This window comes from Trachemys scripta, chromosome 9 (assembly GCF_013100865.1).
Source record: "Trachemys scripta elegans isolate TJP31775 chromosome 9, CAS_Tse_1.0, whole genome shotgun sequence".
Classification (NCBI taxonomy): Eukaryota; Metazoa; Chordata; order Testudines; family Emydidae; genus Trachemys; species Trachemys scripta.
Genome location: NC_048306.1, coordinates 47,037,410 through 47,059,603, shown reverse-complemented (window position 1 = coordinate 47,059,603; position 22,194 = coordinate 47,037,410). Strand labels below are relative to the sequence as shown.

The window sequence follows — 22,194 nt, the reverse complement described above, 5'->3', positions numbered from 1 at the left end:
AGTGGGGGGCGGGGGGCTGTGTGGAAACCCAGAGGGACAAAGGGTTCCCGCCTTATGCAAAAGATATATAAAGGGGTGGAAGAGAACAAAGGGGGGAGAGGAGCCATCATGAAGAATCCCCTAGCTATCACCTGAGCTGGAACAAGAGCTGTACCAGGGGAAAGAATTGTGCCCAGGCCTGGAAGGTGTCCAGTCTGAGAAAAACTTACTGAAGCATCTCTGAGGGTGAGATTATCTGTATTTAGCTTGATTAGACATAGATTTGCACATTTTATTTTATTTTGCTTGGTGACTTACTTTGTTCTGTCTGTTACTACTTGGAATCACTTAAATCCTATTTTCTGTATTTAATAAAATCACTTTTTATTTAGTAATTTACTCAGAGTATGTATTAATACCTGGGGGAGCAAACAGCTGTGCATATCTCTCTATCAGTGTTATAGAGGGCGAACAATTTATGAGTTTGCCCTGCATAAGCTTTATGCAGGGTAAAACGGATTTATTTGAGTTTAGACCCCATTGGGAGTTGGGCATCTGAGTCCTAAAGACAAGCACACTTCTCTGAGCTGTTTTCAGGTAAACTTGCAGCTTTGGGACAAGTGATTCAGACCCTGGGTCTGTGTTGGAGCAGACTGGAGTGTATGGCCCAGCAAGACAGGGTGCTGGAGTCCTGAGCTGGCAGGGAAAACCAGGAGCAGAGGTAGTCTTTGCACATCGGGTGGCAGCTCCCAAGGGGGTTTATGTGATCCAACCCATCACACTTTCTTTTGGAGAATTTTAGTAAATCAGTAGTGTTTTCTGTTCGCCATTTAACTACTTTTGAATGTTAATGAATCACTTAGGTGTTCACTGGGGATTTTTGATCTTTACAGAACCCCAACTCATGCAGGCTATGGAGGTGAAATGGTCAGGAAGTGCCAGGTTTCTCCTCTCTCACTGTGGTGTAAATCAGGAGTCACCCCACCGAAGTCACTGTAGGTACATGTAAGTGAAAGGACAATCAGGCCCAGTCCAAGCATTGGTTCACAATCACCCGTCCATTGCCTTATTTGTAATCTTTGACTTGTGGCACGCCTGCCATTTACTTTCCCCCTTTGGGGCCCTTGTTGAGATGATGCACAATCCAGTCACTAAAAGGTGGGGGGAGCTCCTTCTTGAGTCCAACAATGATGTTCCAAGCACGAGCCAGAGATGACCTGAGCTCCTCCCTCCCCTTCCTCCCTGGAATTCCACCCCCCTGCCTGCTGACCACCACAGATCCACCCCAAGCCAGAGCATTGCTCAGTTTTAATATCCAACAGCTCCTCTCCAGAACTCCTCACAACACTTTCCCTCGGCCCAGACACTCCACATGTACCTCCCTGTGCAGTCCATGTCAGTCTCTGCACTGGTCAGGAGAGGGCAAGGGTGACATATGCAGGGCCATCAGTCTCCAGCAGCCTAGCATGAGGCTGCTGGCCTTTTACTGCTGCCAAACATTTCCTTAGCTGGCATTGATGGTTGCACTTGAATTTGTCCTTCGATATTCCCTGTACCCTCAAAGCCATCCCACGGTACCAGGGTCAGTGAGTGTTTGTGCAGAGGGCAGCCCATTGGCAGGTTCAGCTCCATCTGGATCTTTCCACAGTGTTTAAAGTCACACTATGCAAACAACAAATCATGGGAGATTTTCCTGCCAGAGATGGAATAGCTAATCCTCGCCTGTTCGCACAGCAAAGGAGGGTGGGCTGGGGTGGAGGGGATAGGTGGAGAGCTGTCTTGTTTAAGCGATGGCAGCTGGCTTGAAAAGAAGAGGCACCCCACATCTTAACAGCTGAAAAGGCAGAGAGGAAGAATCTCGGAGTAGATTGTCAAAGGCACAATGGGAGCTGGGTGCTTAATTCCCATTTGTGCCTTGGAAAATCTTCCTGCTGGTTCCGAAATCTCTCCCTCAGGCCAGGCAACCTGCTTCATGAAAAATTTCTGAGCCCTTCTAGGCATATTCCTTGCAGTATCTGAGAGATGGGGAGGAGGAACAACCAGCATCCCGGAGCAATCCAGCCCCCAAACTCCCATTCACACAAGGCCAAGGGAAGGCAGTTCCAACATGGCCAAAAGAGCTCACTCCTCAAAGTTGAATATCTCGGCTTCTTTTTCCTTCCAGAAGGCAAAGCTGCGGTCAATGTACCTGCAGATCTCATCATTGTTGAAGCTGCCTACCTCAGAACAGTTTCCTGGATCGTGTCCAGCCTGCTCAAGAGCAGTGCTCCGAACCCTAACTCTGGACACTGGCCTTAGAGTGCTTTCTGCTGATGCTCTGCTTGGTTCCAGCTCCCTGACTGGGTTCTTGGTGTTACCAAAAAACCTGAACTTAATGTCCTCAAAACTGTCTTTCCAGCCTCGCTTGCCAGCACTGATTTCATCAGTCACTGCCTTGTGGAAGGCTCGCACAGTCTCCCAGGGGTATCTGCCCAAGTGGTCGAACACCTCGAAGCAGAGGAGGTGCCTCATCTTGCGTTCCTCTTGAGGAAGGTCCAGCTCCAGGATGTGGAAGTAACCAAGCATAAAGAGGTCAAGGGTGAGGCTGTTGTAATTGGTGGGCACCCCATTGACGTGGGGCAGGAACTGCTCTGGGGAATAGATAGCCTGCTGGCGGTTCAGGCACTGGATCTGTCGTGAGGGCACCTGAGAGATGATGTTCTTCCAGTTGCCAATCAGGTTCTTGATAGTGCTCCTTTGCTGAATTAAATAGCCCAGTTTGCTCATTTCCACCACTGGCTTCTCCTCAGGAATCTGTTCCTTTCTGACCTCGGCAGCAGCCTCCACCTCTCTTATTTTCCTGACTCTCTGGGACTCAAGCGTTTTTCTGGCCGTGATTTTCAAGGAAGGCATGTAAGCAGATTTCTTCCAGTGGCTCAGAAAGAGCATCACTATTCGTTCTTTCCTGAGGCTAGTGGGCTCTGCCACTGGAACAAGTGACCTGCTCACATCCGAGGAAGCCTCTTTGCAGCTGATCCCAGAGTCACTGGCATTCTCCATATCTCCAAACGCATGTTCTTCACAGACTAGTTTTCTCTGGCTCTTACTGGTGCTCCACTGCTTTTGAGAAACAAGATCCTCGCCTGACCAGCACCTTCCTGAGTGTTCCCAAGGCATAGCCTCCACCCCTCGGCGGTCCAAGGCCATTCTTTGTCCTGGGAGAACATGTTTCTCAAAATTACCTCTCAGCTTCCTGACAGAGACGCCACACTCCAGGATCTCCCTCTCTGCACTGCCTCCAGCAGGGCACTTCCCCTCACCAGGCCTGGATGGTTCTTTAGGGGATGGCGTCTCCGCTTCCTTCCTCAGGCCGTTTACATTAGTGAGCAGCACAGACATGCTCTTCACCATGCCAGAGATGCGGCTGCACCAGATAGGGAGTGCCTGGCCATCCTGGTGCAGGAGTTGGCTGTTGACGGTGATATGGACAATGGGGGCAGGAAGGATGGTCTGCAGCTCCTCCACCAGGCGCCCCAGCTCTCTCTCACACTCCTGACATCTCTTCCTCAGCTGCAGATTCTCAATCTGCTTCTCCAAGTAAAGTAGGTCGTCCTCGGTCAGCAGCTCCCCGAAGGGGCCCAGTATACCATTGTGGGCCTGTGAATACCTCCAGTCCCCCATCTCCACCGAACTGCCTCCACTGCTCTGCATGCGGGAGACAGAAAGTGAGAGACTGCAGGAGGTCATTAATGTAATCTTCTAGAGCCGGGCTTCAGGTGATCCCCTCCCACACACACACACACACTGGTGTGAAACAAGGGCACTGACACCCCAGCAATATGATGAACGTGCACAGGATTTGGCTCCCACAGCTCCTGTGGTGATTAGAGAGGTCGTGACTGCTAAAGAATAGAGAAGGCTCTCTAACACACAGGTCCAGGGCTCCCCCTTGCTTTGAGAAGGTCTCTGTGTCTATTGTTCTAAGGGGCACGTTGGCTTGAAAGTCATTTGCATTGTCTGAGTGCACAGTCCTTGCTCTGGCACCACATAGCTTTCATTGGGTCTGCACTGGAGCTGGACAACATGGTCTTGACTGATAGTTTTTTTTTTCATTGAAATAAGCATTTTTGGGTCCTGAAACCTATTTGTCAAGTTGGAGTCAAATTCAGTGAAAGATTTTGGTTGAACTTTTTTTTCAAAAGAGTTGAAAAGTTTGTTTGTGACCGTTTTGTTTCAAAATGTTTCATTTCAACTCTTCAATTTGAAATGGCCTTTTGAATTGACATTTGGCCCTTAAAAAACAAACACACCAAAAAAGGGTCAAACACTTCAAAAATGGCTGATTCAAAGCACAAACAAACAAAAATCATTTTAAGTTGACTGTAAACATCTCAAGTCAACTAAAACAACTCTTTTACTTGAATTTTCATTTTGAAAAAACTTTGGGGAAAGAAAGATTTTGGTTTGAATTGAACTGGACTTTTCCTCAGAAATGTTGGTTCGGGCCCCCCTCGAACCAAAAATTTGTGAGGCCTTTGTCTGCACTGAGCTTCAAGAATAGACAAAGGCCTGAACCCTGCCCTGCACTGGGACTGTGGGTTGGACCCTCATGTCGTTCTACTGAGGTGACTATACCAGTGATGGAAAACCAGGAGTGCAATGATCTCATGACATTAGAATTCAGGACTGAGGTAAGGCATGACATAGCTGAGAGAAAGTTAGGGAGTGAGCTGGGAAGAAGCAAAGAGGAACAAGCAAAGCGAGGAGAAGCCTATAAAGACTTTCTAACCCAGCCTAAAACAGCCAGTTCTCCTTCAGTCAGCGCAGTACCATACCTTCCTGCCCTTGCCCTCTTCTGCTTCCAGCCGAGCCTGCAGCTTCCTCACCATCACCTGCCGCTTCCACTCGGGAATTGAGTGGCCTTGTTCATCATGGGTGGGCACCATGGCATCGAGATCTGATGGGTACGGCTCATCCAGTGTTGGGGAGATGCAGCTGCGCTGCACAGGATCTGCTGGTGCAGTCTTCTCGCCCTGCACAATGATAGAAGTCACAGCTCATGTTTTTCCAGTATAGCTGTTTTTTAAGAGGACTTCATGCAATGTACCAAAGGGAGGTGAGGTAAGAGCACATTGGGTCAGACCCTCCTGCCTATGCTGGCTGGGTTGCTCTGCTCAGACAGGCAAAGCAGCTTTGTGTAGGGTGCTGGGGTAGGTCAGGGGGTGGCCTGGGATGGAAGGGACTATGTCTGGAGCGTATTGCAATTCTGGACCAGCAGAGCGGCCACCAGGAGCTGTTCCAGTCAGCATAGCTTAGACTGGCCTCGAGGCTGCTCTAAGATACTCTGAAGGTAAAACTGACTGCTATGTACATTCCTGATTGAAGGGTATATAGAGGGATTTAAGACACCACCTTCCCCCCTCAGCACAGCTCAGCCAGATTTGGGGCTCTAGCCCAAGATCCAATTCCAAGAGTCTGTCTTGGAGAAATATGCGCTCTGAATTTCACACAATAAGTGTACGTTTACACACCCAACCCCTCCAGCCACCCATCAGCACTGCAGACTGGGATCCCAGTGTATGGAGTGCCAGCCTACTGCCAGGCTGAATTGCTGAGAGCTGGAGCATGTGCAGATAACTAAAGGGCAAGGCTGTGACATGCACTAGCACCATCCAGAGGCCCTGGCGGATGGAACATACTCAGGTTGTGAGGGACAGGAGCCTCAGGAGCAAAGCATCCTCTCCAGCCACGTTTGGGTGTGTTCAGAGCAGGGCAGCACCTTCAGCAGCACAGCAGCCACTAATGCCCTGCTTAAGCACAGATGTTCACAAGCAGGGCCGGCTCCAGGCACCAGCTTGTCAAGCAGGTGCTTGGGGCGGCCACTCCGGAGAGGGGCGGCAGCTCCAGCTATTCAGCGACAATTCGGTGGACGGTCCCTCACTCCCACTTGGAGCGAAGGACCTTCTGCCGAATTGCCTCCGCAGATCGCAATCGCAGCTTTTTTTTTTTTGGGCTGCTTGGGGCAGCCAAAACCCTGGAGCCAGCCCTGTTCACAAGGGCCAGCAGGAGTTAGGTGCCAAACTCCTCCTGGCACCAGGTCACGGCACCAGCTACGTCCTGGTCAGCACGTCAGCCCTCTGATGTGCTGTGACAACCAGGGTTTGGGGGGATGGAAATGGCCAGTAATGGTTTTGATCATTTTCTTAACATAAATTTTGAAAATAAAATATTGAATGAGGCACAAAAGTGTTTGTGAAACATGTTGATTGTTGAAAGGACAAACGTCTCACATGCCATAACTTCATTCATTCTCCTGATTTCTAGAAGCAATCCAAATAGCCTTGGAGGTGTGGGGGGAGAGGCAAGGAACCTGAGTAAATACCTCACCAGCGCTGTCCCTTAGGGTTTGTTCTATTGGCTGCTAACACAGATTGCCGCAGTGGTAACTATAATGGGATGTTAGTGTGGCTTTGTGCTATTCCACAGCCAGTCTATGCAGCTGCTGGAGGATCTACCCTCCTTAGGCAGAATCCTCTGGTGGTATAGAGCCACCATAATGGCTTCTACACCACTCTCCAGCTTGCAGCCAGCAGAGGGGCTGGGACTGGGAGAAAGGGAGTATCCAACTCAGGAAAGATGGGTGATGTCGCCACAATCAACAAATTGTAGCTGAATGGGGATTGTTGCCTTGAGAACTGATCAGAAACCTGGGAAGTTCTGCTGAAGAGGCATCCCTGAAGAGCAAAGGAGAGGCCAAGTGGAAATAGACAGAAAGGGAGAGAAAGTCCAAAGGGAGCTGTGGGGATGAGTGAGCGACATACGGAGTGTGCGAACAAAGCTGTGATCCTGGCCTTCTGCAGGGATTTGCTGAGCTTCGGCTCTGCTATGAGTGGTTTGCTGGGCTCGCTGGGTTTCAGCATGTTGAAGGACCTTGTGGCTGGAAGGGAGAGAAGAAATACAGACTTATGTAAAAGAGGTTCAGGGTAATGGGAAGAGTAGGGGATGCAGTTCTCCATTGAATGGCGACCCTGTCCTTTACAGGCTGTATGCTTGGGGACAGAAAGCAAGTGAGAACAATTTTAAGGGGGTATTTCGCTTTAGCACTGCAGTGATTTGCATTATTAAGAATACAGACTGAGTAATGGTATTCATCAGCAAGGGAAGTCAACACTCTATTAGCCCTCTAGCAAAACCCAGTCACCCTAGAGAACACATTTTAAATTATTACAACATTTACAGCCATTTCCAATTTCACTGTAAAATGTTTGAAAATATAATACAAACACTTTGGGGCAGTCTTCAGCTGGCGTAGATGATACAGTTCCATGGAAATCAATTTTCAGTTTTACTGAAGTCAATGGCTTGAGGCCAGTTGACACCAGCTGAGGATCTGACCCATACAGTGCATAAATATTTGCTATTTTACAGTTCCTGTGAACACGGATAGTCACTAGTATATACCACTGAAATACTACAGAATTGCCCCTGGCCATTTAACAGCAGAACAGCCAGGAAGCTCTGACACTCATATCTGTCGCTGAGAGTTTCAGAAGAAATACGAGAGCCTGTACTCACTGGCTATATTCTGGTGTGTGTGGATAATTCCTTCTTTCACCATGGCTAGTGTGTGGCTTACTCCCATCGGTAGAGGATTCACTGGTGCCTGAGCCTAGAAAGACACAGAGAAAGAAGGGCTCTTTCACCTCTGAAAATGTGAAACACCTTTCACTGTCTACATCTTCCAGTATAACATGGGGCCTTTCTACTGCTTTTCCTTTTGACTCCACCAATTAGAGCAGCTTTGTGGCCACTTACTGGTAGTGCCAGTTAGCACAGCAGCACTGTGAGTGTCCCCACAGCTCTTGCCTTCCCAATGTCAGCTGGCATCAAGCATACATAGCCCTGCCAATGTTAGGGGTTATGCATACCCACACAGCACTGCCCTGTGATGAATGCCCACGAAGATTCCAGTCAGGTGAGATTCCTCACTGCTCCTTACTGGGAGATTCAGGACTTGAGTCGATACTCACAGAAAAACAACTTCTTTGATGTTTTTGCCCCTTTTTTGTTCCCAAATTATCCCTGAACAGACTTAGATTTTTACAGATGTGTTTCATTATCTGAAATTATGTGTTGAATTATGTGTTTCAACTTAAAGATTCCTTGTAAATTACTGGATGAGACTTCTGGTATTTGCCATTTGTAATTCGCTCACATGTCCTGAGTTACTTGCTAGTGTTCCTGTGACCTGATTGGATATTTGCCAGTCCCTTGGCTACTTCTTTTCAGTTTCAGCTCAAGCAGTTGCGCCAATACGTGTTGGCACAAATATCTGCAAAACTCTCCTGTTCCACAAATGTTCTTGGGAAGAAAATTCCCTATGAAAATGTTCAGGAAAGACAAATATAAAAGGTTGTGAATACTATGGAAGGAAATTCATGGGGCTAGATTCTGCTGTCATTTACACCAGAAGTTCAGGGAGCCGTGCCAGTGTAAAACAGACATAAGCAAGAGGAAAATCAGGTCTAGTGTTGTCATTCAAATAAATGTTTGCACAATTTGCCCAGCTCTAGTTAAGCAGTTTCTTTTAAGATACCTTTCCACTATTCATTTCTCCAGTTGTGTGCCAGACAGATACCTATTTATTATGTCACATTCAAACAACAGGAAAGTTGATGCCCTCCAGGAACCTTCCAAAGAAGCAAAGACGAGCTCTGTCTTACACCAACCCCCCCGCAGGCTGTGGGGTACCTTGCCATTCTCCATCCTCGCGATGGCCTCACTTGACATTCTGAGGCGTGCTTGTCCACTCTCCGGTCGGTAGTAGTCACCAATGTGCTGGCTCTTTATTACTGGGATCTTGGCCATTTGACCCTCCTGGCTGCTAGAAGTCCTCCGCTGAGCAGACTACTGGGACACAGACAATTATGAAAGAAGAAGCACAGGGAAGCGCAGCACCTGACCATCCATTTGCCCAGTGCAGGGGAGAATGAGCAATTATCCCCCAAGGAGGAGTTTGGGAGTGATCCGTCTGTTAGTTTGGCCTCTTCCACAATGGCCTCCCTTAAACCATAGGTTACTGCTGTGAGACAGATCTCATTCTCCTCAGGGGAAGGAACCAGTGTACCTGTCACAATAATGCTACATGGAAATTGGTTCTAATCCTCGCTTGTCCTCATTTGGAAGGACCGTTGTAAAAAAAAGCCACAGAGATGGAGTAGCAGAAAACCTCCTGCTCAGCAACACTGATCCCCTGCATAAAGAAAGGACCCTGCACCACACTATAACTCTGACTGATTTCAGCGTGCAGCACAACAGAGCAAGAATGGCAGGTTTTCTGAGAGGGGTGGAGGAATGTGGGAGGGATGTGGGGGGATGTTCCAAAGCTCTGATACCAAAAGGAACATAGTAAGAGACACATAGATACACGCGCTGTTATCCATGTCCCTTCACATCATCAGCGCCAGCAGGTTTAGGCAGTAGCCTGTCACTGACTACAGACCTGTCTCTCACTACAGCCCAAATGAATATAGAGTAATTGCTCTAGTGGTCCCTTCAACTCATCCAGCCTGCGCTCCTGTATAGCACAGGCCATCAGCACCACCTAGCACCTGCACACTGGACCAAACAACCAAAATGAGACCAAAGTCTCACAGCCCCCAGGAGACCAGACTATTACATGCCACAGGCAGAGAACAGGAGGGCCCAAGGTGTCCCAGTGCCAGAGGACCCCACAGTGCAGGGAAATGATTAAGTGATATACACCCCGATAATCTGGCAAGTGACCTGCACCACATGCTGCTGAGGAAGGTGAAAACTCCAAGGTCAAGGCCAGTCTGAGCTTGGGGGAAATTCCTTCCCGACCCCACACATGGCGATCGGTTAGACCCTGAGCATGTGATCAAAAACCAGCCAGCCACACAGCTGAGAAAGAGAATACTCAGTGTCTCCACAGAGCCCTGGCCCATTCCACCGAGTGTCCCATCTCCAGCTGTGGCTGTACTTAATGCTTCAGAGGAAGAAGATAAAAAACTCTCCCAGAATACATTGTGGGGCAGGGGAATCCCTTCCTGACTCCTGCAGGTGGCTGGCAGAAGTCCTGCAGCATGAGCTTTAGGAACATAAGGCATAAATTGGAAGTGACCCCCCCAGGGCTGCCAAGCCCTGCCTCGCACCATAACAAACAATCCCATCATGCAATTGCACTCATAAATTTGTCCAGGTCTCTCTCAAAACTAGTTAAGTTATTTGTCCCCACAACTCCTACTGGGAGTCTGTTCCAGAACCTCACCTCTCTGCTGGTTAGAAGCCTTCTTCTAATTTCCAGCATGAATTTATCTGTGGCCAATTTATACCACTTTGTTCTTGTGCCATCATTACCCTTTAACTTAAATAAGCTTCACCCTCCCTGGTATTTACCCTACAATGAATTTATAGAGAGCAATCGTATCCCCTCTCAGCCTCCTTTTTGTGAGACTAAACAAGCCAAGCTCTTCCAGTCTCCTCTCAGATGATAGATCCTCTGTTCCCTTGATCATCTAGTAACTCTTCTCTGCATTTGTTCCACCATCACAAAAGATGGATTTAAACTGTGTGACCAGAACAGTTCACAGTATTCCAAATGAGGTATCCCCAGTGCTGTATACTGTGGCATTACCACTTCCCTATCTCGACTGGAAATGTCTTACCGAATACCCCATTTGCCTTTTTTACAGCTGCATCACATTGGTGGCTCACAGTCATCCTGTGATGGACCCCCACACCCAGGTCTCTCTCCTCCTCGGTCACTCCCAACTGATGAGCCCCCAGCTTGTAGCATAAATTTTTATTAGACCCTAAGTGCATGACCATGCACAGTAGAGCTTTGGAGGGCACCGTAAATCACTACCTGAATCTTTCTGCTGTTCTAATGTACCTTTTCTGTCAGCTGTGCAGTGTTCCAGGCCATGGGCACCCACCCCAGCTCCTACTGGTACTCTCATTGAAGGAGATGGGAGGAGCAGAGGGTACGAAGGACACTGACTGGCTGGTACACAGAGGTACAAATTGCAGAAGCCCTGCGACCCTTTGCATAGCAGTTGCCAATGGGATCCATCAGTGGCACATTAAGGTCAAGGGATTACCTTGCACAGATTTTTTTGCACAGAATATTCATTTCTATTACCCCAAGTTCTAAACAGTGATGTAAGACCCCATCTAAGTGTTAGCTAGAAGCAGCACCTGGGGATGAGCCATCCTCCAAGGAAGGAAAGTCAACCTTAGGGAAAGAGCAATAGGTACCTTAGTCCTAGCAAAATGTGGAAAGACTGTAAAACAAAGTCTCATCACACTGGTTGCTTAGCACAGAGTGACACCAACCACAGTGCCTTACTAATGTACCTACCAGGCAATAGATTGTCTGGGCTCTTGACACAATGCAATAAAGCAGGGATAGGCAACCTATGGCACGCGTGCCGAAGGTGGCACACGAGCTGATTTTCAGTGGCACTCACACTGCTCGGGTCCCGGCCACTGGTCTGGGGGGCTCTGCATTTTAATTTAATTTTAAATGAATCTTCTTAAACATTTTAAAAACCTTATTTACTTTACATACAACAATAGTTTAGTTATATATTATAGACTTATAGAAAGAGACCTTCTAAAAACGTTAAAATGTTTTACTGGCACGCGAAACCTTAAATTAGAGTGAATAAATGAAGACTCGGCACACCACTTCTGAAAGCTTGCCGACCCCTGCAATAAATTGTGTTTAATTCAGGAAGTAAATGTAGGGTTTTGAACAAATGTCTGGTTCTCATTTTCAGCCAATTGAATGCCTAGAAGTTTCAGTCTTCTGGCCAGGTCTCAGCGTGAATTGTTAATTTGATCACATGAACTGTTTGATTGTAACACACATACAGTTCTGCTGCACCAACGAAGCCCTTAGGAGAATACACCACCTGTATCAGGAGTGCTCCAAACCATGATCTGTTATCTGCTAGTGTAGTAACCCTCTGAGGTAGGACATTATGGGTTTGACTCCCTCCAGTGCTGCAGGGGCTGCAATCTGCACCCTCCTGCACCAGCAGGGCAGTTCTAATAGAAGGGTGGAATTCACCCTCTGCCATTCTCTGGCCATTCCACTGTGAATTTATGCATGGGGCACCACAGGAGCATCCCATACTGACACTGCCTGGAAGTTGCACTGGTTCACTACATCTCTGGGGTGACCTGCTTGGGCTGGTGCCAGCCCAGCTCAGGAAGCGACTAATGCACAGTACGTTCAGTATGGTGGGATTACATATCTGTCAGGTCCTGTATGAACTCAGGATAGTGTCCCAGGCAGCACTGGCCAGGCTAAACTTCTAAATAAAAAAAAGTGATCCATCCTCATAGCTAGGTCCTGAGCAATGCAGTTATAGACATTTTAAAAGACATGAATCATTATTTGACAAATGTGTTAGACTGAGCTTGTAACTCACCTGAGTTTTTGTAGCAGCAGAGATCTCTCTGATAAGAGTCCTGTAGTAACAGTCAAAATGATGCACCTCCGTACTAGGTCAATAAACTCATTAGCTATATGATTGAAAAGGAACATTCATAATAACCCTTACAATGAACTAAACATGTAAACATGCAGCCTGCTCTTTTCTAGGGCACTAACCCTTACATTGCTTCATCATCAACTCTTTATAATCTATTGGAGAAGTATGATTATCCCAAAAGGACTGGGAGATCAATTCCTAACATAGTATGCTGAGTGCCCCCTCCCACTCCTCTATGCGATTTACCTCTGCTGGGAGTTGTGTGCATGTATCCACACACTGTACAGTGTCTGATTAGACTCCCTTTTAGGCTAGCATTTGGAGTGTTTGTAGAGTCCAGAGATCTGAGCTGGCGGGCAGAGCACAGAAAACTATGCTGAATAGAAGACTAATCCTGCACAAGAGAGCTCAGCTTGATCAACTAGCTGCTGTCTTTCCTTCTTTCCTTTTACTTTCTATTTCATCCTGTCAGCTTTGGAGCATTTTGTTCTTGTTGCAAAGGAATCAGTATGAACTTTTTTGGTAACATTAGGACCCGCAGTGTCTCAGCTCCAAGATTCAGAGAATTCAAGGCCAGAGGGGACTGTTACGATCATCTAGTCCGAGCCCTTGTTGACCCAGTCCATAGAACGTCATCCTGTGATTCCTGTACCAAGCCCATTACTTTCTCATTCAGCTAGAGCAACTCTTCTAGAAAGATGTCCAGCTGTTCTGGAGCTCAGCTCCCAGTAAGCCCAGAGCAGCTTAGTCACTCCTTCATGTTTGCAGTATGTCACTGAATTTAGAAAGTAGAGATGGAGGAGCAAGGTCCTGTGAACTGCTGGATTATGACGCTCTCTGCCAGTTACTATCTTTTACTGATCAACTAGGAGAGATTTAGCAGGAGTGGGACTCTTTGGAGTACAGAAAAAGCCCTGAAGATACTAGTCCTGACAAGAACATGCTTCTATTCTCCACTGTGTTTTCAGGTTGAGAACAACATGTGATTCATGTCTGGATCTCGGACAGCACATCCAGAGCACAAAGACCACACTCCCACATAACCTGCTTAGGCTGAAGTACAGAAGGCAAGCAGTCAAGACTCTACCTCTGTCCATGGGTGGGTTGGCAAGATTTCCCTTCTCCCTGGGGCAAGCTAATGGCAGGAATGCAGTCTCACTCAACCAATAGGGGGCACCATGGCAACAGAGATAGAGAGGAATCTGGTTTAGTGTGGGCCCCTGAGCCAAAACTACAGTCTAAAACTAAATCTGTATGAGAAGATACTTACCAGTGCCACCCCTCCAGTCCTGTCCAGAGTTCATCTGAAGCACCCTCCACAGGGGAGGAGAGGGTAAATTCTGCTGTGGATCCAGAGCTGTGGAAGTTCAGAATTGGGATGGCTGAGGAATCATTACTGGTCCCAGGTGGCTTCCTGACAGGAGAAACTGGCGCTCCCAGCCCTTTAGCCTGGAGACAGTCAGAGACTGTATTGTGCAGCAAGAGGAGGTGGCAGGAGGGGAGGGCAGAGCATCACAATTAGCATTGCATTAATATTTGAAGACTAGGAGTCAAGTGGCAAGCAGCTTGGGATGGGAGGGGCCTGGATCTTTTACCTGAGGCCATTATGGGAAAGATTTGCTTGGCTGCCTCCACTCCCTCCCCTCTGGCTCCCCACTGCTATTTCTGAAAGCTCCCGACTCTACGAAGGGAGGCAGTGCTGCTCTGCTGGCTCAGTAGATCCAAGACAGGGAGAGCAGTGATGCGAAGTCAGCCAACAGGACCGATATTTGGAAAAGAGGGAGCAGCCAAGAGGGCTGGGCTCCAGGCACAGGCACCAACACTTGGGGGATGTTGGTTCTTTAACAAAAATCTAAACCGAAGAAAAATAGCAGTCTAAGGGGCGGAACAGAGGAGCAAAGCATGAAGGGTAAGCTGAGGACAGAGTCGAGCTCTGGGCTCAATACACCTTTGGCTATCAGCAAGAAGTGAAGGACAGCTGGGGTCATGTGTCCTGTCTATACCCCAGAACCAGTGCCGGCTCCAGGCACCAGCAAACCAAGCAGGTGCTTGGGGCGGCCAATGAAAAGGGGTGGCACGTCCGGGTCTTCGGCAGCAATTTGGCAGCAGGTCCCTCAGTCCCTGTCGGAAGGAAGAACCCACCACCGAATTGCCGCCGAAGAATGAAGCTTTATCTTCCTCCTCCCCCGCTTCGCCGCTTGTGGCGGCAAAAAAGCTGGAACTGGCCCTGCCCAGAACCCTGTGTGAGGACAAGGGCGAGTGATGGCAAGGCCGCTGCTTTCCAGAAGATGGTGAACTTGCATGCTTGGGCGCATTAATCCAAAGAGTGGGGATCTGCAGGGGCACCTCTCAAAGGAAACAGGCTGGTAACCTGTCCTGTCCCTGGTGCTGATTCCCCCGTTTGCTTTGCTTTATCTGACCATCGCTGTTGACTTTGCCCTTGATCAGTGTTCCAGTGTCAGATTTCAACAGGCACACAAATCTTGCCATTTGCTATAACAATATTGCACTGACTTCAAGTGGGGAGGGATAGCTCAGTGGTTCAAGCATTGGCCTCCTAAACCCACGGTTGTGAGCTCAATCCTTGAGGGAGCCACTTAAGGATCTGGGGCAAAAATCAGTACTTGGTCCTGCTAGTGAAGGCAGCCGGCTGGACTTGATGACCTTTTGAGGTCCCTTCCAGCTCTATGAGATAGGTATATCTCCATAGAAGCGAACCTTTCAGTGAGGAGCAAAGGGCACTGTGACACCAGATCATCTGTTTACTGCAAAATTCAGACCTGCTGTGTGTGGATCATCTGTGGGGAGGGAAGTCAGAGGGTGTTCTCCCTCCCACAGCACACAAAGGGCCAACATGGGGCAGGATATAGAGCTAGCACTCAAGCAGCAGGCCCAGATAACATACCTATTCTATTCTCATTTCCAGCTGTGACTACATCTCTCTCATGTTGTGCTCTCATCCTCTCCCCAGGGGGAGAACTGGGCATGCAATGGAGTGTTTTGTTTCACCAGGATTGGTTTGTGGTTTTAAATGCACACACTAACACAAACAGACTAGAGAAAGCAGGTCAAAGAATGCACCTTGTGTTTGCGGTGTGTGTGATGGGCCTTAGATCTGTTCCACAGTGTGAGATCGGCATGTGAGAAAGTTCCATCTTCTGCTTTACCATGAAGGTAGAAAGTTCCTTTGTGCCAGAGAAGCTGAGTTGTTGCCCACACTCCCCATCCCGAAACTCTAGGTTGTTTTTGATATCCTGCACCCAACACTTTGAAGACAAGGATTGAGTAGGGATGCGACGAGTGGTGGTGGAGGGCTGAGCAAGGAGAGGGGAAGGAGAGGAGGGACGCATGTGGTGAGCAGGGAGGGAACCAAGTAGGGGAGGAAGTGGGGCCTGGGTTGCTGCTGGGACTGAGTGGGGTGGAGTGTGGGCAGGGCCATGTGTTGGAAGAGGCAGGATGGGGAGCTAGCCTCCCTGAGGGGAAGCTTCACCTGCTGCCCATGCTTAAGCTCCTGGATGTCTGCCACCTCTCTCAGGCAGGACATCAGTATCTCATAGTCAACAGTGTTGAATGCTGCAGAGATATCCAGGAGGGTGAGAATGAATGTCTCCCTTTATCCATTGACAGCAGGAGATCATCCATAAGTGCCATTAGAGCTGTTTTCATCCCATGTCCCGGCCTGAATCCAGAGTGTGTTGCATCTAGAATGTTGGCCTCAGTTAGATTGGCTTGCTGCTGGCCTATTGCTATCTTCTCTATGAGGGTGCTCAAGAATGAGAGGTTTGACACTGGGAGGCAGTTGGCTAGAACCAATGTGTCCAGATTTCTTCAGTGTTGGTCGGCCTACCCCTACTGTATGTTTGAAGGAGGAAGGGAAGAGTCTGTCCCGGAATGATGCGTTGACCATTTCTTCACAAGTGGTATCAACTGCTTATAACTAAGGCTGCAAGTTTTTCACAGAAGTCATGGATTCTGTGACTTTCCGGGACCTCTGTGACTTCTGTAGCAGCTGGTGCAGCAGACCCCAGGGCTGCCTGAGCTGCTGGGGTGGCCCTGGGGCCAGCTGTACCAGTCACTGCTTGGGTGGCCCCAGGCAGCTGATCTCAGGCACTGTCCCAGAGCAGTGGTCCAGGAGCAGCAGCAGGACCCCAGGCCACCTTCCTCCTCCCCCCCCCCCCAGGAGCAGCAGCATCCACTGAAGCCTCCCTCCCAGGAACAGCTTTGTCTTTGGGAGTGCTTCCCCCCAGTCCCTAAGACTTAATTAGGGGGTATTTTTAGTAAAAGTCATGGACAGGCCATGACTTTTTGTTTATTGCCCATGACCCGTGACTAAATCGTAGCCTTACTTATAACTTTCACCAGCCAGGAAAGGAACGGGTCAGATTCACAGGTGTTGGGTTGAGACTCCTTCAGCATACCCAGGACTGCTTGAATGTGCTCAACTCTGGTTGCTTGGTGGGTTTAGAAGGGGAGCAGATCCATGATGCTTTCTGCTGGGTTCTGTTGCAGGCTATAGGCACTTGGGATTGATGAAATGTTTGAGCTCTCTGGCAGTATGGATGGAAGCTGAGAGGAAGGTTCTCTTGATCTGCAGTATAGTTACACTCCTCATCATTCCAGAGCCTTTGCAGGGCATGTTCACCTGGCTACGGAGGGTAGCCCCCAGTGGACAGTCTGGGGGCTACCCTCCGTCTCTGGCAGTTGGCACAAAGGAGGAACACATGGTGAAGAGTGTTGCAGCGGTGAAGAGTGTTGCAGGATGTTGGTCTCTTAGCCCCCTGAGCCATCCTGCCCTACAGATGCAGGATAGGGGAGAGACTTCCCTATTGCTGCTCTGCTCCTCCTGAAGAGCATCTCGCACTTGCAGGAGCATAATTTTGTCCTAAGGAAGGAATGAGCTGCCCTCTGAACATATGCTGCAGAAAGCCAAGACCAATGCTGGCAGGTAACAATGGAAAAGAATCAGAGTCACTTTCTTCTAATACTGAACAAGGAACTTTGTTAGAATAAGGGTAACAATGTTCTTCCTATGGCTCCTCTCTCTTTCTCTGCTTCACCACAGAGGTTCTACCTCTCTTGCTTTGCACTGAAAATACCCATCAGAGATGGAAGTTATGCTGCTTTTTGACAGATTCTCAGGTGTTAAGATCAGATGAGACCTTTGTATATGATCATCTAGTCTGACCCGGGCCAGAGAACCTCATCCTGTAACTTGTGCATCAAGCCCATAGCTGCTTGTTGAACTCCAGTATGCCTTTTAGAAAGACGTTGCCTGCCAATTTGCCGCTTCAGAACCCAACCCCCTAAAATGAGGCTATTATTATAGGTTAACACAAGAACTTGGAGAACACCTGTAACCAAATGACACACACTTAGGAAATCAAAGCTGGCATGTCTGTATCTGGAAATTTAACTTGTCATGATATTTGCCTATCTGAGTAATGCCAGGTCCAGCTTTGCTCAGACTGCCATCAGTGGGCATTTTGCCAATACAATAGAACGTACAGAATGATATCAGTTGGAGTAGAATCACGCCCTTCGAGACAAAACTGCTTTTATTCCCCGTCCCCCTAAGTGCAGGATTCTTGGAGGGGCTTTCCCCTAACAATGCTCACTGAACTGGAGCTACCTGCTTACCTGAGTCCTGCTCCTACATACACACGGGAGTAACTACACTCATGGAAGTAGCCATATTGACGTCAAGGAGAGCTCTTCCCTGCTTCACATTACTCACATGTGTGAATGCTGGCAGGATCAGCCCCCTTACAAGGCTCCCATCTTTCTGGAACTGTATCCATTGCTATTTCATCAGAGGGTTATATGCGCTGGTTGGCATTTTCAAAAGAACCCAAGGGAGTTAGGCACCCAGCTCCCATTGAAAGTCAATGAGTGTTGACTCCCATTTGTGCCTTTGAAAATCTCCCCCATGGCCCAGGACTATAGTGAAATCGGCATTATCACTGTCCTACAGTGTTTGCCTTTTGTTACTGCTACTCTGTGCCTCTTCTCCAGGCCTCCATACATTATACATGGATATAATAGATGTGCAGAGATAGGTTACAAATGTGTAATTCAATCGAGAGGTTAGGGTACAATCATGACCCATGAGATCAAAGCACTCGGAGCAATTATCAGCATGCTGAGATTCAATTACAGATTCAGGTACCAACCTCTCTCCTCCCTGCCACAGGTTAATGCTTTTTTCTAACAGCATTATTCTAACAGAAGACTCTCCTCCACTCCCTTTGCATAGAACTCTTAGTATATTAGCAGGAGTGGTGTTCTTCAATCACAGAGATTGGGATGTTCACACTACATCAAAGAGAATATGTAAAGAACAAGGGTGGTTTGAGATGAGGGGCCAGATCCAAGTCCCAGCTGCCTTGTGCTGTTCAAGCAGCTGGAAAGCACATGGCTCCAGATCCCTGAGCATGCTCCCTGTTTGGAGAAATCTTTGGGTGGCTTAGAGGCACCTTCCTGCTCTTATACATTCCTTCTCACCCCCCACACAAGGGGAAGTGGCCAGGCCAATGGCGGCATGGCTAGGCTATCCCTTCACCCCAGCTGCTTCCTGGCTGCTGGAATGGCCTGATCTCCAAAAAGATATGTTAGAACTGGAAAAGGTACAGGGAAGGGCAACAGAAATGACTAGAGGTGTGGAACAGCTTCCGTATGAGGAGAGATTAATAAGACTGGTACTTTTCAGCTTGGAAAAGAGATGACTAAGGGGTGATCTGACAGGATCTATACAATCATGACTGGTGTGGAGAAAGTAAATAAGGAAGTGCTATTTACTCCTTCTCATAACACAAGAACTAGGGGTTACCCAATGAAATTAATAGGCAGCAGGTTTAAAACAAACAAAAGGAAGTATTTCTTCACACAATGCACAGTCAACCTGTGGAACTCATTGCCAGGGGATGTTGTGAAAGCCAAGACTATAACAGGGTTCAAAAAATAACTAGATAAGTTCATGGAAGATAGGTCTATCAATGGCTATTAGCCAAGATGGTCAGGGACACAACCTCATACTTTAGATGTCCCTAAACCTCTGACTGTCAGCTCCTAGGACTAGACAACAGGATGGATCACTCAATGATTGCCTGTTCTGTTCATTCCCTTTGAAGCATCCGGCACCGGCCACTGTCGGAAGATACTGGGCTAGATGGACCATTGGTCTGACCCAGTAGGGCCTTTCTCATGTTCTTACTATAGCCTAGAGACTGTTCTAATTTATGCTGAGGCCTGGATTGCCCCCCTCTGGCTGTGCCCCGTGCCAGCTCCAGGAGTGAAGGAGTGGCTTACTTCTCCCTTCCTTCCTCCCAACCACCAGATCTTTCATTCATATCCCAGTCTGGAACCACTAATAGCACTAGAGAAAATACGCTAGAAGCTCTTAAGAGGACGGTGATATGGAAGGTGAGTGATCAGCTGTTGTAACCTGCACAGGTTGTGCCATGTTTGTCTTTCTTCCACAGGACAGAAGCGACTTTGTACAAAGTGCAAGCTGGTCTCCATATTGGAAGAGAAGGTTCGAGGGCTGGAGAAACGAGTATCGACTCTGCGTTGCATAAGGGAAAATGAAGATTCCTGGACAGATGTCAGGAGATGCTTCTACGGCCACAATGTTCTGAAGATTCAGAGCAGGCGCAGCAGGGACAGAAGGATTGTGAAGAGGTTTGGCAGCATGTAACCTCCAGAAGGAGAAAGAGGAGCGTCCATGCACCAGCAATGGAGATACAGGTGAGCAATCGTTTCCATGTTCTCTCTACAGGTACTAATGCGGAGAGTGGACTAGATGACCCATCTGAGGGAAGGGAGCAGAAGGAGACTCCACCAATTGGAAGGCAAAAGATGCACTGTCCTAGGGATGGGGGTTCCACGACCACCACTCCCAAGAGGAGGAGGAGGGTGGTGGTGGTCGGGGACTCCCTCCTCAGGGGGACTGAGTCATCTATCTGCTGCCCCGACCGGGAAAACCGAGAGGTCTGCTGCTTGCCAGGAGCTAGGATACACGATGTGACGGAGAGACTGCCGAGACTCATCAAGCCCTCAGATCGCTACCCATCCCTGCTTCTCCATGTGGGCACCAATGATACTGCCAAGAATGACCTTGAGCGGATCACTGCAGACTACGTGGCTCTGGGAAGAAGGATAAAGGAGTTTGAGGCGCAAGTGGTGTTCTCGTCCATCCTCCCTGTGCAAGGAAAAGTCCTGGGTAGAGACCGTCGAATCGTGAAAGTCAGCGAATGGCTACGCAGGTGGTGTTGGAGAGAAGGCTTTGGATTCTTCGACCATGGGTTGGTGTTCCAAGAAGGAGGAGTGCTAGGCAGAGACGGGCTCCACCTAACAAAGAGAGGGAAGAGCATCTTTGCCAGCAGGCTGGCTAACCTAGAGAGGAGGGCTTTAAACTAGGTTCACTTGGGGGAAGGAGACCAAAGCCCTGAGGTAAGTGGGGAAATGGGATTCTGGGAGGAAGCACAAGCAGGAGAGCGCAAGAGGGGAGGACTCCTGTCTCATGCTGAGAAAGAGGGACGATGGATGAGTTATCTTAAGTGCCTATACACAAATGCAAGAAGCCTGGGAAACAAGCAGGGAGNGATGAGTTATCTTAAGTGCCTATACACAAATGCAAGAAGCCTGGGAAACAAGCAGGGAGAACTGGAAGTCCTGGCACAGTCAGGGAACTATGATGCGATTGGAATAACGGAGACTTGGTGGGATAACTCACATGACTGGAGTACTGTCATGGATGGATATAAACTGTTCAGGAAGGACAGGCAGGGCAGAAAAGGTCGGGGGTTGCGTTGTATGTAAGAGAGGAGTATGACTGCTCAGAGCTCTGGTATGAAACTGCAGAAAAACCTGAGAGTCTCTGGATAAAGTTGAGAAGTGTGAGCAGCAAGGGTGATGTCGTGGTCGGAGTCTGCTATAGACCACCAGACCAGGGGGATGAGGTGGACGAGGCTTTCTTCTGGCAACTAGCAGAAGTTGCTAGATCACAGGCCCTGGTTCTCATGGGAGACTTTAATCACCTTGATATCTGCTGGGAGAGCAATACAGCGGTGCACAGACAATCCAGGAAGTTTTTGGAAAGTGTAGGGGACAATTTCCTGGTGCAAGTGCTAGAGGAACCAACTAGGGGCAGAGCTTTTCTTGACCTGCTGCTCACAAACAGGGAAGAATTAGTAGGGGAAGCAAAAGTGGATGGGAACCTGGGAGGCAGTGACCATGAGATGGTCGAGTTCAGGATCCTGACACAAGGAAGAAAGGAAAGCAGCAGAATACGGACCTTGGACTTCAGAAAAGCCGACTTTGACTCCCTCAGGGAACAGATGGGCAGGATCCCCTGGGAGAATAACATGAAGGGCAAAGGGGTCCAGGAGAGCTGGCTGTATTTTAAAGAATCCTTATTGCGGTTGCAGGAACAAACCATCCCGATGTGTAGAAATAATAGTAAATATGGCAAGCAACCAGCTTGGCTAAACAGTGAAATCCTTGCTGATCTTAAATGCAAAAAAAAAAGCTTACAAGAAGTGGAAGGTTGGACAAATGACCAGGGAGGAGTATACAAATATTGCTCAGGCATGCAGGAGTGAAATCAGGAAGGCCAAATCACACTTGGAGTTGCAGCTAGCGAGAGATGTTAAGAGTAACAAAAAGGGTTTCTTCAGGTATGTTAGCAACAAGAAGAAAGTCAAGGAAAGTGTGG

At 48.4% G+C, this 22,194-nt stretch overlaps 1 protein-coding gene across 1 annotated transcript in view; it reads right to left on the bottom strand.

Moving 5' to 3' along the window:
• Positions 1–2,100: 2,100 nt before the first annotated feature.
• Positions 2,101–22,194, bottom strand: part of ESPNL (espin like) — an 85,725-nt gene continuing 65,631 nt past the window's right edge. The window contains 6 exon segments of the mRNA XM_034781850.1: positions 2,101–3,060; positions 3,091–3,663; positions 4,794–4,991; positions 6,780–6,895; positions 7,534–7,627; positions 8,710–8,865. Coding sequence (XP_034637741.1) covers positions 2,101–3,060; positions 3,091–3,663; positions 4,794–4,991; positions 6,780–6,895; positions 7,534–7,627; positions 8,710–8,865 — 2,097 coding nt within the window.